The sequence below is a fragment of the Sinohyriopsis cumingii genome, chromosome 16, assembly GCF_028554795.1.
Source record: "Sinohyriopsis cumingii isolate HCF-2022 chromosome 16, ASM2855479v2, whole genome shotgun sequence".
Taxonomy (NCBI): Eukaryota; Metazoa; Mollusca; class Bivalvia; order Unionida; family Unionidae; genus Sinohyriopsis; species Sinohyriopsis cumingii.
Genome location: NC_142976.1, coordinates 17,663,891 through 17,683,583, shown reverse-complemented (window position 1 = coordinate 17,683,583; position 19,693 = coordinate 17,663,891). Strand labels below are relative to the sequence as shown.

Genomic DNA, 19,693 nt, shown 5'->3' with positions numbered 1-19,693 from the left:
TACAGGCCCATTTAACCTTATTTAGATGATCTGGTTCTTGATAGAGATTTTCAATATGTATTTTTGCATCACAAAACCAGACTGGAACTGTAAGTGCTTTTAACTGATGACTGTATGTAGATACTTTTAAATGCATCAAATAAAACCTTCATAGTGCCAAACTGCTTCAAATTTTATTCATTCTGTATAGGTAGATATATTTGGAAAATGTAATTTATAGAAAATGCATTCATTTTTGTCTGGTCCAACTGTAAATAACACAAACCCTGATGTGCCATTGCGTACTTCACAAGCAGATCAGCCTCTGTGTTGCCTGTTCTACTGATTAGTCCAAATAAATTGTATCAACCCAGATCTTGTTGTTGCATCATGCAATGGCAGACCCAGGTCTGTGTAGTTTGCAGTTGGAGCTGGTTTATAAATGAGTATGTATGGTATATTTTAAATCTGCATGTTCTGGAATTATACATGTGGTTTAGATAAAATGACAATTCATATAGCAATGTTTAGGTCATTAAAAAACCCAATAAGTCAGATAAGGTAACTAATTAAAAAGATAAATACCCATTTTTAACATTGCATTTTTAAATAAACCCCAAGAATACAAGCATTCAATGGTGATGTCGAAAACATCAACAATGAAAATAGGTATATATCTTTTAAAATAGATACCTCTATTCAAATCTTTTGAAATTGATACCTCTTTCATGTCATTATTCTGAGACAGGATCTATGCAGTGCATTGTACAGGGCATCATAGCTGGTGATACACATGTCTGAGACAGGTATTTATGCAGTGCATTGTACAGGGCATCATAGCTGGTGATACACATGTCTGAGACAGGTATCTATGCAGTGCATTGTACAGGGCATCATAGCTGGTGATACCCATGTCTGAAACAGGTATCTATGCAGTGCATTGTACAGGGCATTATAGTTGGTGATACACATGTCTGAGACAGGTATGCAGTGCATTGTACAGGGCATCATAGCTGGTGATACCCATGTCTGAAACAGGTATCTATGCAGTGCATTGTACAGGGCATCATAGCTGGTGATAACCATGTCTGAGACAGGTATCTATGCAGTGCATTGTACAGGGCATCCTAGCTGGTGATACACATGTCTGAGACAGGTATCTATGCAGTGCATTTTTAAAGGAAGACAAATTGGGTTCATTTTATAATTACAGGTAGATTGTATTCAGACTCTTTCTATTTTACAGATAAATTAATCTGATATTTAAACAGAAAATTAACAGTTCATGTCAGATTAACAAAATTAGACTGTACAGATGTGTTCTAACCTGACAATCATGGTGATCAGATATCAGTGGGGTGTAGTCACTCTGCCAATGTAAATTATAGGTTAGAGCAATGGGCATATTACAGAAGATAAAACATAAAACAGTATTAAAAAAGCTTTGGGTGGATAAAATCCCATCCACCCACCCCCATCCTTTTAAGTGCAAATTTGCATACCAACCAGTAATGCTTTAAATACGGGCATATTTTATATTGTACAACCTGGCTTTATCTCAAACTGGCGATACTCTGTACACTGGGTATGTTGGTATAAATCCTGTCATATACAATAGTTTTAAAAATATATACCTCCCAAGATATGCAATCACTGAAACAAAGTCACTTACTTCAACATCTGCAAAAAGAAGCAGGGAGAAATCTTTGTGATATAGCAGTTACATAATTAGACCCAACAAACAAATCCAGTCAGAATTGGTCACGTGACACAACTTTTGAAGATTTGCAATCACCACAATTCATTAAAATTTAAGAAATACCTTTCTGGACAAAATCACAAGATTTGACATCTGCAAAGAAATACCTATTACACCACTCACTTGCTTTAGTATGCCCAGATCATTTCTGAACCCACTTATAACACAGGGGTGGGTGTGACTGACCTTTTTTTTTAAAAAAGATTGGAACCTTTTTGTTGAATGTAAATAAAAGTACAATCACAAATTGGTAAATGAAAACTTGACACGCTACTTATTTTATAGTCAAAAATGGTTTGTTAGTACCCTGAAATTCAAATTGGCACCATTAAATTTTCAACTTTAATAAGAAGTAAAATACTTTTTGGAGAACCAAAATAAGTGACCAGTTTATTTGATCTCCAACTTGTGAAAGTGTTAGTTAAATTTTTACAATCAGTTAAAAGACGACTTGCTTTGTATTATCACATTTACTACATCTTTCATATCAAATCAAGGAAATGATAAGCAAATGAAAAAAATCAACCATTTCAGTTGACCAAAGAAAAACTATTGGAAGTATTATTATGGCTGTAACATACAGCAATTAGTACAATCCCACTTTCAGATATGATAATGGATTGAAAGGGAATCAAGTATAAGACATTGTACATGAAAACACTAGTTTTGCAGAAAAGGTTCACTGTGGATAAATAAATTTCAAAGCATGCAGTGAACTTAATATTACTGAATTTGCAGTCTGAGTTGTGCTCCATGGATGAGCCAAAGATCCACAGTTACTTGCAATGAAACTGTAATTGTAATATTATATTAATAAAACAGTTAAAAGTCAAGTTTTGATGTTGCTTAAATGAAATAAATATATATCACTTTTTAAAAAGGAATGTTGCTTTGTTAGGGTATCCATACTACATGCAAAAAGCAGTGACATAATACACAGTTGCTGGTACATATGTGATGCGTGTTGAAACCTTCAGGACTAATGTTTTTAACAGGGATTAGTCACCTTGAAAATAAAGGTAATTTATCCTGAAAGAAAACAATTTCACTTGATAAAGTTACTTATTTGAAAATATTTCCCAGCACGATTATAAAATGAATAATCAACCACTTAACCTGCCTCCCTCCCCCTTGACACTTTTATTCCATCCCTTTCCTAATTTTTCAGAGGTTCATGAGTTACTCATGCTGTTGCTTCTGCTGTGGGCTTTGTTTACTGACCCAATAGTGCACATTATCAAGTGAAAGGTATAGATGGTAGTTTGGTCCTTGGAAGATCCAAATTATATATATATATATATATATATATATATATATATATATATATATATATATATATATATATATATATATATATATATATATATATATATATATATATATATATATATATTTCTGACCCAAAACTCCTTCCAAGTCAACTCATTCTTACACAGCATTTTACATTTTTTAAAATTTTCATCAGATTTTCTGTGACCTTAGTAAAGTAGCCAGAACAAAACAATGTGGACAAAAGGGTGATCCCCACAACTTTCTGCAAAGGGTTATCACAATTTTTTTATGTTGACTCATTTTGAATTCTGATGATTTGGGCCCAAGATTAACACTTTTCCTTCTGGTAGAAGGAATCACTTTAGACCTATCCTAACACAATGATATGTTACATCTACGGGTGAAATAGATAAAGAAAACCAGACTTAACAAGTGCAGATTAAAATATCAATTTACACAGATGTGACCTTGACCTATATCACTAAATATAGAATAAACTCATGTTACACATATGTTGCAGTTGAGCATGGAAGTCTGAGGAAAGTTTATTGTAAGGATCTTCATTATGCAGAAATGAAAAACCGACTCAAGTGGCCTTGACCTTTGAACCTTTTACCTTTGAATTGTTCAGGAGCTGCCTTTGTCCATGGGCAACAAAAAGAACCTATGCAGTTTGATGAGAGGTAAAAGGAGAACTTGGAGTTAATTGTGCAGAAAGTAAATTACAAAATGAAATGACCTAGAGCTTTGATATTTCAAGCCTGTCAGTTTGCATCTTTAATGACACCAGTAACTTAATAGAATTTGTTTTTAACTCATCACAATTTGCATTTGTAATTACACTAGTAACCTAAGAGAATTTACTCATCAAAAGTTGCATTTGTAATTACACTAGTAACCTAAGAGAATTTACTCATCAAAAGTTGCACCTTTAATTACACTAGTAACTTAATAGAATTTGTTTTTAACTCATCAGAATTTGCATTTGTAATTACACTAGTAACCTAAGAGAATTTACTCATCAAAAGTTGCATTTGTAATTACACTAGTAACCTAAGAGAATTTACTCATCAAAAGTTGCATTTGTAATTACACTAGTAACCTAAGAGAATTTACTCATCAAAAGTTGCATTTGTAATTACACTAGTAACCTAAGAGAATTTACTCATCAAAAGTTGCATTTGTAATTACACTAGTAACCTAAGAGAATTTACTCATCAAAAGTTGCATTTGTAATTACACTAGTAACCTAAGAGAATTTACTCATCAAAAGTTGCATTTGTAATTACACTAGTAACCTAAGAGAATTTACTCATCAAAAGTTGCACCTTTAATTACACCAGTAACTTAATAGAATTTCTTGTAACTCATAAAAGTTTGCATTTGTAATTACACTAGTAACTTGATAAAATTTACTCACAACAAAATTTTCATTTCTGTATTTAGTAACTTAATAGAATTTACTCATAGCCAGTCTGCATTCGTACATGTACAGTAACTTTATAGAATGTACTCATACCAAAATTGCATCTGTAATTACACCAGTAACTTAATTGAATTTAATCATCAAAATCAGCATCTGTTATTACACTAGTAACTGAACAGAATTCACTCATATTAATATTTTCATTTGTACTTGCACTAGTAACTTAATAGAATTTACTCACACCAAAATATTCATCTATACTTACACTAATAACGTGAGAGAATCTACTCATACCAGACTCTGCACCTGCACTTGTACTAGTAACATGATAGGATTGAAACATACCAGAATCTGTATAAATACATGTACTTACACAGTAACTTGACAGAATCTAAACATACCAAAATCTGTATCTATACTTACACAGTAACTTGACAGAATCTAAACATACCAAAATCTGTATCTATACTTACACTAGTAACTTGACAGAATCTAAACATACCAAAATCTGTATCTATACTTACACAGTAACTTGACAGAATCTAAACATACCAAAATCTGTATCTATACTTACACTAGTAACTTGACAGAATCTAAACATACCAAAATCTGTATCTATACTTACACTAGTAAGTTGATAGAATCTACTCATACCAAAATCTGTATCTATACTTACACTAGTAACTTGACAGAATCTAAACATACCAAAATCTGTATCTATACTTACACCAGTAAGTTGATAGAATCTACTCATACCAAAATCTGTATCTATACTTACACTAGTAACTAGACAGAATCTACTCATACCAAAATCTGTATCTATACTTACACTAGTAACTTGACAGAATCTACTCATACCAAAATCTGTATCTATACTTACACTAGTAAGTTGATAGAATCTACTCATACCAAAATCTGTATCTATACTTACACTAGTAAGTTGATAGAATCTACTCATACCAAAATCTGTATCTATACTTACACTAGTAACTTGACAGAATCTACTCATGCCAAAATCTGTATCTATACTTACACTAGTAACTTGACAGAATCTACTCATACCAAAATCTGTATCTATACTTACACTAGTAACTAGATAGAATCTACTCATACCAAAATCTGTATCTATACTTACACTAGTAACTTGACAGAATCTAAACATACCAAAATCTGTATCTATACTTACACTAGTAAGTTGATAGAATCTACTCATACCAAAATCTGTATCTATACTTACACTAGTAAGTTGATAGAATCTACTCATACCAAAATCTGTATCTATACTTACACTAGTAACTAGATAGAATCTACTCATACCAAAATCTGTATCTATACTTACACTAGTAACTTGACAGAATCTACTCATACCAAAATCTGTATCTATACTTACACTAGTAACTTGACAGAATCTACTCATGCCAAAATCTGAATCTATCCTTATACTATTAACTCCATAGCATGGGTGCCACATAATTTTTTTCATGAAGGGGAGGAGGGGTGGGGGCAAACATGTAGTTGTCATCTATTAAGTTTTACAGATGTAGGACAATCCATGTTTAGAAGTGAAATCAGGGTAGGTGTGGGGGTGGGGTGGGGGAGAGGTACCCCCTTTGCCCATGCTTGATAGAATCTACTTGTACCAAAATATGCATCTATACTTACACTAATAACTTGAGAGAATCTAAACAAACCAAATTCTAAAACAAACCTGACTTGTTTGTCTTGCCATTATTGTGTAGCAAAATAGTAGCTTCATTAAGTTATTTCTATTATCCACTTATTGGAAGCTGAACAGTGCTGTCTCTTTCCCATATTTTAACATGTGAACTATTTTAGGTGAACTGAAATTTCGCTTTAGGTTTCTTTCCAAATACAAAAAGATAGTTTTTATATGCACAAAGGACATAAAGTATATTTCTCAAAAATGTTTTGGCATAAGAGTGACAGCTCAAAAAGAAACATATGCCAAATATAATGTATACTGTTTAAATATAAAATATGATATAAATTACACTATGAATCATATCAAATATTTAAATATAAAATATGATATAAATTACACTATGAATCATATCAAATATTTAAATATAAAATATGATATAAATTACACTATGAATCATATCAAATATTTAAATATAAAATATGATATAAATTACACTATGAATCATATCAAATATTTAAATATAAAATATGATATAAATTACACTATGAATCATATCAAATATTTAAATATAAAATATGATATAAATTACACTATGAATCATATCAAATATTTAAATATAAAATATGATATAAATTACACTATGAATCATATCAAATATTTAAATATAAAATATGATATAAATTACACTATGAATCATATCAAATATTTAAATATAAAATATGATATAAATTACACTATGAATCATATCAAATATTTAAATATAAAATATGATATAAATTACACTATGAATCATATCAAATATTTAAATATAAAATATGATATAAATTACACTATGAATCATATCAAATATTTATCTAAGATCAAATGCAAATAACAAATATACCAAAGTCACTAAATGGTGAAAAGCAAAGAAAAGAAGTAACAATATCAGAAAAAGGTGAATTTAAAGTGGAAATATGAGAAAACTATAAATGTATTTATCACTTTGATTAAAAAGGTATTTGAAAAATGGAAAACAGATCAAGCACCATGCAAAAGATATAAAAATATAGGTCAAGTAGTGATCTGATAGTCTTCATCCTATGTTGTAAATGAATATCATTGTGTGTGTAATAAAGTTTTTATGTGTGTAATAATGTTTTTATGTGTGTAATAATAATTTTTGCATGGGTTTTAATTTCTTAAGGTTTGTATATACTATCACAGTGCCCTCAGCACTGAAATGTAAGATATTGCTCATTTTAAGAAGGGGATCCCATTCACTTCAAAGAATGATTATTGTGTGTTGGGTCTTTGAATGCTGTGTATGCTAGCTTATAAGTCAAGTCTAATTGTAAACTGCATAGAACCAGATCTGCCATCACATAATACACCATCAGCTCTGGATCTATGCAGTCTGTAAGAAATAATCAAACAAAAATTATGATAGACCCTGATCTGCCAGTTCATTATTCAATAACAGATCAAGGACTACATTGTTGGTAGCTAGAACTGACTTATTAGCAAGTATATATGGCACACACTTTGTAGCTACCATAAAAGCCACAAAAACTGATAACCTCCATAAATTCCTTCCACTCCAAAAAAAGTGAATGATGATTTTTCTCAAAGCCTGTCAGAAATGGTGTCAGCCTAGCAAGCCTAACTTTTCCATGTTATTTTACTCTTCAAATTTATTGTATAGCACTTGATGTTACTCCAAAATACTATGCTTATTACTATAAAATAATGAGCACAATTAATAATGAAAATTACTGATTTTGGATTGGATTTACTGTCAACTATAACAGCAGCTACCTTAAAGCTCAAAAAGTCTCAAATTTTCTCAATGTTTTCTTACATCTGCTAAGCTACCTTAAAGTTCAAAATGGTCTTTAACTATTGCACTATTTTCTTATATTTGCTAAGGAAAGGAGCTGCTGAACAAGGTAATTACTATTGTCATTAATACAACATGCTGGTACTTTAGTTAGCTGTAATTTTTTAAAATCTTGTTTTCAGACCAATTAAGGATTTATTAGTTCAATTAAGCCTAATTTATGACTAAAGCAGAAATAAAGAACTTGTTTACATGTAATTATATATTAAAAATATATCGATAAAAATATATTTTCAGATATCACTAGTTTTGTGTCTTCATGACACAAATTGAAAGTTTTATGGTATAAGAATATCTGTGAAATAAAATGGTTATTCCATTCATATATACTGTACTTATTATAGGTCACGTTCATCTGCAAACTGAACAGATCTAAATCTGTTACTGGAACATCTAGGTCTATACAATTTGTAAGGAGTTCTCAGTAGAACAAAACACAGACCCTGATCTGCTGGTACATAAGATGCTAGCAGATTTGGGCCTATACAGTTTGCAGTTGGACCCAACTTACAAGTGAATATATATGGTACCGCAACACTTTCAGGAAACAAATATCATTCTAATGTGCAATAAAGAAAATAATCAAGACAAGTAGAATGTGAAAGACAAGTTGAATATGAAAGACAAGTTGAATATGAAAGACAAGTTGAATATGAAAAAATTTGAAATGAGATAATGGAGTTACCACAGTATAGACTGACGATTCATTACTGCTTGCAGTCCAGAAGTGCCAATGTTTCTGATGCATATTTGCTGTACAATGTTTTATGGACTAGATAAAACTTTAGGCAAGTGTGTCAAAAAGATTTGTTTAAAATGCTGGATCCTTCATGGGTGGAAACTTCTGTACAATAGAATAACCAATCCAAGCAGATATTTTTCACAGATGTAGCATTAGGAAATTTGTTCAAAACTATTGTAGTAAATGTGGATTTAGAGAGGTCATAATATTAAAAGTGTTAAGGTTTTACAGGATTTAATATCATGATTTCTCTCTGAGACCAGATGTCACTAAAATGTGGACTGTTGGTAATATTCTCCATGCATTTTATGATCAGTCTACACAGATTAAGGTCAAGGCCATAATTACCTCATCAGTATCATGAGGCTGTGGACAAGAAAGGAGAAGAATTTGTATTAGAGAGAAGTTCAGGAATACACTGTGGCTAAAAAAACACCTACAATTCCATACCCACAAAATTTATCAAGCACAAACTCTAAAAGTGCTCTAATTTTTATCAATAATGTTAATAATATTTTTAATTTTAACACTAATCATTTTTAAAAAACATTATTTTAATAATTGGATTAGGAGCCAAAGTACTGTTAAACACAATACCACACATACCTGCTTATAAGTTGAGTCTGACTGCAAACATTATTGACCATGATCTGTCACTGAATAATGTGTGGCAGATCAGGATCAAGAAAATGTTGTTTGTTATACTGATTACTCCCAGCAAACTACATAGACCCAGATTTGCTGGTGGATTATAGAACTGAAGATCTAGCTCTGTGTAATCTGTACTTGGACTCAACTTATAAGTGAGCATATATGGTATTTCAACATCATTAAGCTTTCACCAATGCAGCCAATTCAACATGTTAGCAACATACAATTTATGCAAGTAACCAGTTCTGCATACCTTAGTACATGCTTTTGTGAGAAATATTTTCCTTGCTAAAATATGTATTTATATGTAATGTTTAACAGCACATTAGCACAATACTGGCTATACTGCAAAAAACACTGACCCTTATCTGCCTTTGTATAATTTGAAGCAGATCTAGGTCTATGTCATTTTTTATATTAATTTTTCCTAAGAAACTACAAAGACCCAGATTAGTGGTGCATTATGCAATGGCAGATCTGGGTCTATGCATTCTGTACTTGGACAAAACTTATAAGTGAGTACATACATGGTATTTTAGCGTCATTAAATTTTCACCAATGCAGTCAATTCAGCATGTTAGTGACATAACATTTAAGCCAGTAAATGATGGTGAATTGTTTAATATATCATTTTTGGTCAAATTAACTGCAATGGTACATGCTGTGTGCATGCATGCATGTATGTATGTATGTATCTATGGATGTATGTATGTATGTATCTATGGATGTATGTATGTATGCATGTATGTGTGTGTTTGTGTGTGTGCATGCATATGTATGTATGTTTAACATTTAACAGCACATTAGCACAATACTGATCTATAATGCCAATTAAAAGTAAAATTCTTAATTATAAATATTAAGAATAGGCAAAAAAAAGTACACGCAGATAAACTTTCCAAATTAACATAAGCATATCATGCTAGTGAGTGATAAAGGTAATCAAGTCAAAAAGGCACTGAAATGAAATATAAAGGTAAAATTTAACATCTTGTATGGTCATGATTACCATATCCATCATGTCAAAGCTCTTTATGACCATAGTCACCATATCCATCATGTCAATGCTTTGTATGGTCATGGTTACCATATCCATCATGTCAATGCTGTGTATGGTCATGGTTACCATATCCATCATGTCAATGCTTTGTATGGTCATGGTTACCATATCCATCATGTCAATGCTTTGTATGGTCATGGTTACCATATCCATCATGTCAATGCTTTGTATGGCCATAGGCACCATGTCCATCATGTCAATGCTTTTTATGGTCATTGTTACCATATCTATCATCATGTCAATGCTTTGTATGGTCATGGTTACCATATCCATCATGTCAATGGTTTTTATGGCCAATCATGAATGGTTTATGTAGGGATAAAAATAATTTGTAACCATGTAACAGATCATTATTTACATAGTCTATTTTGACTTATTTATGTAGTCTAAATGCCAATGTAACTGACCATTATTGAGGTGGTCTTTTTATTAAGAAGTTGTTTTCAATGATCCTAATTATGCAATTTTCTCCAACACTAGATAAGTCGCACAAATTTACTATTGTGGAAATGCAGGTAGTTTCAGTGTAATTATTTTAAATAATATCATTATTTTGAAATAGCAACATCGTACAAACTTAAGTTTCATATTATAAAACTGACTAAAAGAACAATCAGAAATCAATCTAAAAACACATTTTCCCCCCAAAAATTACTAAAGCTCATGCAGAAATAACACCAACTATAATGACTAAACATCCATCACAGTGTTGTAAAAATTACTGTAATTCACAAACTTTGGGAAATTTAGCAAGGAAGATACATTACTGAAAATGATCTTCACTAAAACTGGTATAAGGATGTAAGCATCAATTGCTTGACAACACTGTATGTTGCTCTCATGCAGAATTACCTGTATTCATAAAAGATGAATTAAAATATTGTACCAAATTTAAAAAATTTAAATAATATTTAGTGCTCTATACTTGCAACAATAAGATATTACTTATATATGTTGTAATGTATTCAAAAAATTTGAAAAATACTTAAATATTATGACTTGCAGTGCTTCAGCAAGATGGAACAATATCAGGTATATAAAATACATGTCAAGGGAGACAACTTTAATCTGATTGGTATATAAAACGCACAGTCAAGGTAGACAACTTTAATGTGATAGTCTGGTATATAAAATGCACAGTCAAGGTAGACAACTTCAATCTGATTGTCTGGTAACTAAGATGGCAAAATACATATTCAAGGTAAATCATGTGGTAATTTCATAAGATGACAGTATGTTAATATCAGGTTATTTATTTCATATTTATACAATGAATAGCATTAATTGTGACCAAGCAATGCATAATGCAATCAGAGTACTTATCAAAATACAGACAGGTGCTTGCCATCCCTTTACCAGATGTTTACACAGTATTAAACTTGTGTCTTTGAACTATACATCTGAACATGTGTGAAAAGATGTTAATTGCTTGCATTTGCTATAGTATTACGAATGAGTCAGGCAATGAAATGTTGAAATTGGCAATATAATTATTAGCTTCAAAAATAATTTAACTGAAGATGATTGGAGCAAAGTACAAGTCTTAAATAGTGTCTGCTAGCACTTTCATAAGGCACACTAGCTCTGTTCTCATTGATTGGTATAATTCAGCACTGGCCACCTCAGTGATCTGACAACTACTAAACGTCATCAAAATTCAATTTGGCATCATTCTGAATGAGTTGGAATTCACAATATTTGCAGGAAAAAAAATGATACTGGCAAGATATCATGAAGACAAATTAATCATTTATTTATTAGTCAGCAATTGTTTAGTGAAAAAATGATTTATCATTAAAATAATTTCTGATTCCCAACATTGTGCCATACACCAAAGTTCTCCTATATGAATGCTGTGGTTGGAAGAGTATTTTCTATATTTATTCCATGAGAAGCTCACATTTACTGATAAGCCCACATTTAATTATAAGCCCACCTTTACTGTACAACATTGTGACAATTACCAGTACCTAACAATAAGTCTGGCCCCTGTAATAGATATATTTAAGCTGGCCTTCTGGTCTTATCAGGGAGAAATACTATCATAAATGTTTTTCAAGAATATCCCTAATGTCAGTTTAAGCTCAACACTTTTTAAAATATCTTTCTGTTTTTTCAAGCACCCTAAGTTGACATGCCATGATAATGTAAAGAACAGCAATAGACTGTGTCTAAAATCTACGTAACCAGTGCTGCATTCTCTTGTAGCTAGAAATAAGATGCTGTGTTGCAAATCAAGAAAAAGAGAATTAAAAATAGTTGAATGAAATAACATTGTTGTAATGGGTAAGAGAAATTCAGTGGCTACTCACTCTTATGCTGCCAGAAAAGTGTTCTTTGTTAAAAGTGACATTACATTATAATGAGGTATGTTCAATATCAAAATTGCATGCATCTTGAATGTAGTATCCTCAACCATTCTTGTGTTATATGAGAGACAGTGCTATACTGAGACATATTATATAAGAGAGAGTGCTATACTGAGAAATGTAATATGAGAGACAGTGCTATACTGAGACATGTTATATTAAAGAGATGACTGTGATAACATATATATCTTCTTGTAGTTGCTAAGACTACCCTAATGGCAAAGAAATAGAAGCAGTACTAGTAATAAAAACAAGTACTCATGCTGGTGACATGCTAGCATAAAGTACATGTAATAAAAACAAGTACTCGTGCTGGTGACATGCTAGCATAAAGTACATGTAATAAAAACAAGTACTTGTGCTGGTGACATGCTAGCGTAAAGTGAGCACATTGTTTAATCAAGTGCATGATATTTTGTTTAAAAATAAGAAAAAGTGCCCAAAAGAAATTAGTAAAATTAGCAGAAACATTCTGCAAAGATATGGCCTTTGATGTCAAGGTGACCAGCACTAACCTCTTCTTTTTCTGCCTGTAAAAAGATTTTAAAGAACTCAAATAACTAGAGGAAAATAAACAAAGGGGAATTTGAAGAAAACTAACATGAGAACCATAAAATTCAATAATGCAGTCTTATAACTAATGGAAAAATATGCAGCCAGTGTATCTTCTCTTATGAAAAACATTCTACCTGAGTACATTTTGTCTATATGCTTCATTACTATTCTATACAAATTACAGCACAAATATCTTTCAAACAAATATTAATACCTAGTGAACGGGATTGTAGATGAAAACAATGAATGTTCAAGAGAAAAACGGAATCATAAATTGGAGTAGTATAATTCAATGGCAGATCAGAATCTATGTAATTTGTTCTATGATTACTCCTAAGAAACTACAGATGAAGATTCTGTAGGCGCATCATGCAATGCCAGATCTGTGTGTGCAGTTTGCACCTGGATTTGACTTGTACATGAACATAAATGGTACCCACTACAAAAATGAATAGTGGGATAAGATAGAGTTTTAAACTATTTGTCTGTCCTCAACAAATTCTGTTATGTTTCCATGACTTTGGTCTTTGACCTCATCACTTTAAAAAACTCTCTTGAATGAAATCTTCCTGTCTGCCAATGTTTATCTTGCCAACATGAGAAATATATATTGCTCACGTTCATTGCAATGACATTCATTACAATAAAATATAGTTGAGCTAACAAGAGAAAACTGATGGATGCACTTACCATATATACTCACCTATAATTTGAGTCAAACAACAAACAACAAAGATCCTGATCTGCTGTTGAGTAATTGGCATGCAGATCAGGGTCTATTTTGTTTGTTCTACTGATTACTTCTAACAAACTGCACAGACTCAGATCTGCTTGCACATTATCTGAAGGCAGATCTGGGTATGTGCAGTTTGCAGTTGGACTCATCTTATAAGCAACTGTATACGGCAATCTTATTAATGGACTATTCAACTTCTGACACCAATTTCCTGCTAACAAATATACATAAAATCTGTATGCATAATATCTCTACAAAATAATAGTGTTCAGTGAAGGAAAGTATAAAATCTGTATGCATAATATCTCTACAAAATAATAGTGTTCAATGAAGGAAAGTATAAAATCTGTATGCATAATATCTCTACAAAATAATAGTGTTTAATGAAGGAAAATATTTATGAGATATAAATACTAATTTAGATGATAAAAATACATAAAGTTTATATTTCTGACTCATTCTTCTTACAGGTCCGTGCTATTTTCATAACAGTATGACAAAGACAATACAACCAACTAGCTGGTAAATGAAATGGCTTGAAATAACTGGAAACAAACTTGGTAGTGGTTGATTAAAGTTGAATGAATTTTAAAAGACAGATAAAATTTAACGATAAATGACTGTTAGATGTGAAATGGTCCATTATATCACTTGTGAACTCTTTCTCATTTCTCATACAGCATTTACTGCAGAAGAATATAACAAAATTGTGATGCGATACTATGCCTACATTTAAATTTGATGAATGACATATTGTATCAAAAACAATTTTAGAAGATCTTGCATCTGTTTTAAATCAAAGTTAGGAATCTTGTGAAATAATTTCTATTTTTTGCAAGCTTTGGAATAATGAGCAGACATGTTAGGCTATGTTTATTGCATGATGAAAATTCTGATTCTATTTGACACAAGCACCAAACAGTTAAGTGAAATGACTTTTAAATACATTCAAATGCCTTGGTTGTTATGTCTTTCCTTTGCAGGATGCTATGACATCACTTCTGATGTCATGAGATGTTATGTATAAAACATGTATAACAATTACGATGTGGGTACATTAATGGTAATAACGTGTGATAACAGCATGAGCTGTATAAAAGTGGTGTGATGGTGGCTACATTTGTTAAATAAATAATAAAACAAATATTGTCAGGTAGTTACAAATATGCCCACTTCTTCTTGTCTTTTAGATATGGTTATCTCCCTTGATTTTTGGGCACTTTTTGGCATATAACTCAAACACAAACTCATATGTACCAAATTTAATGAGCCAGATTCTTGAAATAAACATATGTCACTGATATTATGCAAGGTAACATAGTAACCAAGTTAAAAAATTCTACAATTATCCAAAACTGAAAACACAATTTAATGAGCCAGATTCTTGAAATAAACCTATGTCACTGATATTATGCAAGGTAACATAGTAACCAAGTTAAAAAATTCTACAATTATCCAAAACTGAAAACACAGGATGCTCGAATTCTCTGAGTTGGAATAAGAATGAGGAATGTGTGTGGAACCACTCAAAAATTTAAAAAGAAATATGAGGCTAGACTTGGAATTCACAAACACAACTTAACCTCTAATTAAAGTTAAGTCAAAGTTAATCAAATGATCTGATTGGATGAAATGTATGTCTTACCTTATTCTGACCAATCAAATGTCAAACATCTCAACTTGAGTTAAAAAAAAAAATGTTTGTAAAACTGGAAACAGTCCATAGGATCATCAATTATCTTGAACACAAAATTTTGGCTCATACTTAAACTGCAAGCATTTTCATTAGAGAAAAATTTGTTATAAACAAAAATAGCATTACTCAAAATGTCCAAATATGCTCAATATTTGTATGCTATAATCACTAAAATTTCACCTTTGTTAAAAAGAAGTTAAATTGGTTTTTGATTCAGACATCTTGCAAGTTTTGTTCTCAGACTTCTTTGTTATGACATGATGAGTTGTAAAATATATACACAAATCTAATGGAAAATATCCTACAGAGATTTTATAAACAGAATTATGGACATTTTGTTCAAATAAATCATTTTATTTTGCCTGAAAACATTTTCCTTACCATCCTTGCACCTCTGCCCACTGTTTGACTTGCTTTATATGCTCTCCAATTTTCTAATATCAGCAAACCAACATATATCTTTCCAACTGTCATTCTTCCTTCAGTTAGCTCTGGAACATAGATACAATTCAAAATTATTTGCCAGCTGAATTTGAAGATAGTTATCTCCCATTGTTTTAGGCAATTTGTTTTTGATGACTTTGTCTAAACAGTGCATTGGTAGTAATCATTAGAACAAGCAACATAGACCCTGGTCTGCCAAGGCATTATGCAATGGTGCATCAGGGTCTATGTTGTTGTAGTTGGTCTCGGCTCGTCTCCTACTTGTCTCAGCATGTGGGATGCTTTTGATATGGCCTATGTTTCTTGATACTGATGTTTATTAGACTAGTGCTTTACATTTTTTCTTCCAAAATAGGAATATTATTTTAAAGTACAAGACTGTCAATCACATTAATCTGACCTCCAATAATTCTGCTATTCTTTTTATTTGACACAATTAGTTAAAAAATAAAAAAATATTCATAGACTGGAGTGACTGCAAGGGTTCACCACCACAAGTCTATCAGCTTTTATTGCATATTCTAAAGCCCTAACTTTTCAATATTAACTCGACTTGCAGATAATGACTCAAGGGTCAAAATGCAAACTGTGTCTCATATATAATGCATCTTAACAGTAGGATTACAAATATCTAATTAGTTTGGTAATATATTATTTGAAAATGTCTCTGAGACTGAAATGTTTGTACATTTAACTTTAGAACCCTCATTCCTATGGATTCCAGGGCAGAAACCAAAAATAACATTCTTCTAGCAGGTTGTGGCATATAAAGAGAATATAAAGTTTGTACTTCAGAACTGTCAGCAGCAAATTTACTATCTGTTTATAGTTTTGCTATTGTAAAAATTTGCATATAAAAATGCTGGTACAAACAACTTGGAAGAAAAAAAATTGAATCGAAAACAATAGTCACACTTTTGGCTCTGGGAAAGGAATTTGCAACTAGATTAAAACAGGCAGAATTTTTTTAAAATTTGCTACTACATGTTTGATTCTAACCCTGATTACTAAATTTTGTGAATTTCCACATAAGCAGTTAGCAGCTGTTGCAATGGAGATTTGTATGGATGTTGTAATGAACAGTTGTATGGATGTTGTAATGAACAGTTGAATGAATGTTGTAATGAACAGTTGTATGCATGTTGTAAAGGACATATGTATGGATGTTGTAATGGACAATTGTATGAATGCTGTAATGGAGATTTGTATGGATGTTGTAATGAACAGTTGTATGGATGTTGTAATGGACAGTTGTATGGATATTATAATGGACTGTTGTATGGATGTTGTAATGGACAGTTGTATGGATGTTGCAATGGATAATTGTATGGATGTTGCAATGGACTGTTGTATGGATATTGTAATGGATAACTGTATGGATGTTGTAATGGACAGTTGTATGGATATTGTAATGGACTGCTGTATGGATGTTGTAATGGACAGTTGTATGGATGTTGCAATGGACATATGTACGGATGTTGTAATGGACAGTTGTATGCATGTTGTAAAGGACAGATGTAGGAATGTTGTAATGGACAACTGTATGAATGTTGTAATGGACAGTTGAATGGATGTTGTACTGGACAGGTGTATGGATGTTGTAATGGGCAGTTATATGATGTTGTAATTGACAGCTGTATGGATGTTGTAATGTGGATGTTGTAATTGATAGTTTTATATATACTGTAATGGACAGTTGTATAGATGTTGTAATGGATAATTGTATGGATATTGTAATGGACAGTTGTATCAATGTTGTAATGGACAGTTGTGTGGTTGTTGTAATGTGTGTGTTGCAATTGATAGTTGTATAGATATTGTAATAGACAGCTGTATGGATGTTGTTATGGATAACTGTATGGATGGATTGACAAACTTCTGAATTTTTTTTTAAGTTACTTTGGAAAAAATCTGGTTAAAAGTATTCTTGTTTCAGATAAATACTCTCTTATGTAGTCCAGGTTAACTTCCAAATTACATATAGATATTAACAAAATCGAATTAGTTCAAGATATTATTGATTTTAAATTGTATCATTCACTGAATGCTAGGAGGAGGATGGGTGACACTGATATCTTTTGTACAAACACATTTTGAGTTCTTGGGGAAGAAAAACATGTTTGACAAAACTTTTTGCATGAATATTAAGGTACTATATATTTATTATTAGGAAAAGAAACATGATTAGTCCATGATATGATTCATATTTTCTTCAGTGTTATGTATATTTGATTTAATTTATGTTTGATTTAATATAATTGTTTTTAAGTTTTAAAATCCTTTTATTTTTAATTTCATTACATGTCAAACTAATGTAATTTTGTTTACTAGAAATTGGATATTTTCCAGAAATTAGTTTGACCTGACTGTTTAGTCATAAACACTGAACTTGGTATCTTTTGCTGACCTAGTTCCTGTCCTTGATTGAGAATCAAGTAAACAACTTCTTGTTTTAAATTCATTCTTAATGTGTAAATGATAATAGTGAAATCGAGGCTGTACTTATAATATGTAACCTTAGGCTTGTGAATACCTTCTAAGCTGTTCTGGAATGTGATCATGTGACCCTCATATGGTTATCTGTTTTGTTCATTATTTGTCTGAATAACCTTTGTCTATAGAGAATTAATCTCAGGTGGGCTTTTAACTTGGACACTGGAAAAGTGTTTGTTTATGACCAGTTTGGAGTTACATTTTAATTTTTATTCAAATTATTTGGATTCTAAAAGATAAACTCTTTTTCCTGGAAATATTTGAGTGTTCATACAGAATTCTTAGACAAAGACATTTCTTTAAATTTTATTGGGAAATGTAAACACTGGAATATTGTTTATGAATCAGCAAAGAACTTTATGCACATCTGTACTATAAAGGATATAGCATACATCATCATCTTCCATTTTGGATTCTTCATCAGGACTCAAACCTGAATTGATTAGAACTTTGGATTTCTAGGACTTCTAAAATTTAATTCACGGATTATTCTTGGATTATTTTTGGATTTGATTCTTAAAACTGTAAGTTCTTATTTTTTTCATTTTTACTGTGTTTTTCCTGGGAAAATTTTTTTTCTTCAGTTTTTCAAAGCTTGTTGTTTTCACTATTTCTTTTGTTACTGTTTATTAGAGCCTAAACATGTAACATAAGAACATGAAGCCATACTGTGCAAGACAGTGGACAATTTAGTGTTACATACTGTGTAAGACAGTGGACAATTTAGTGTTACATACTGTGCAAGACAGTGGACAATTCAGTGTAACATACTGTGCAAGACAGTGGACAATTCAGTGTTACATACTGTGCAAGAAAGTGGACAATTTAGTGTTACATACTGTGCAAGACAGTGGACAATTCAGTGTTACATATTGTGCAAGACAGTGGACAATTTAGTGTTACATACTGTGCAAGACAGTGGACAATTTAGTGTTACATACTGTGCAAGAAAGTGGACAATTTAGTGTT

General features: G+C 31.4%; 1 protein-coding gene across 1 annotated transcript in view; it reads right to left on the bottom strand.

Annotated features, from left to right (window-relative positions):
• LOC149780003 (voltage-dependent calcium channel type A subunit alpha-1-like) overlaps positions 1-19,693 on the bottom strand; it is a 384,117-nt gene that overhangs the window by 33,030 nt on the left and 331,394 nt on the right. Inside the window, exon 40 of the mRNA XM_089937395.1 lies at positions 16,169-16,278. Within this exon, the coding sequence (XP_089793521.1) occupies positions 16,169-16,278 (110 nt within the window). The remainder of the gene's footprint in view (positions 1-16,168; positions 16,279-19,693) is intronic.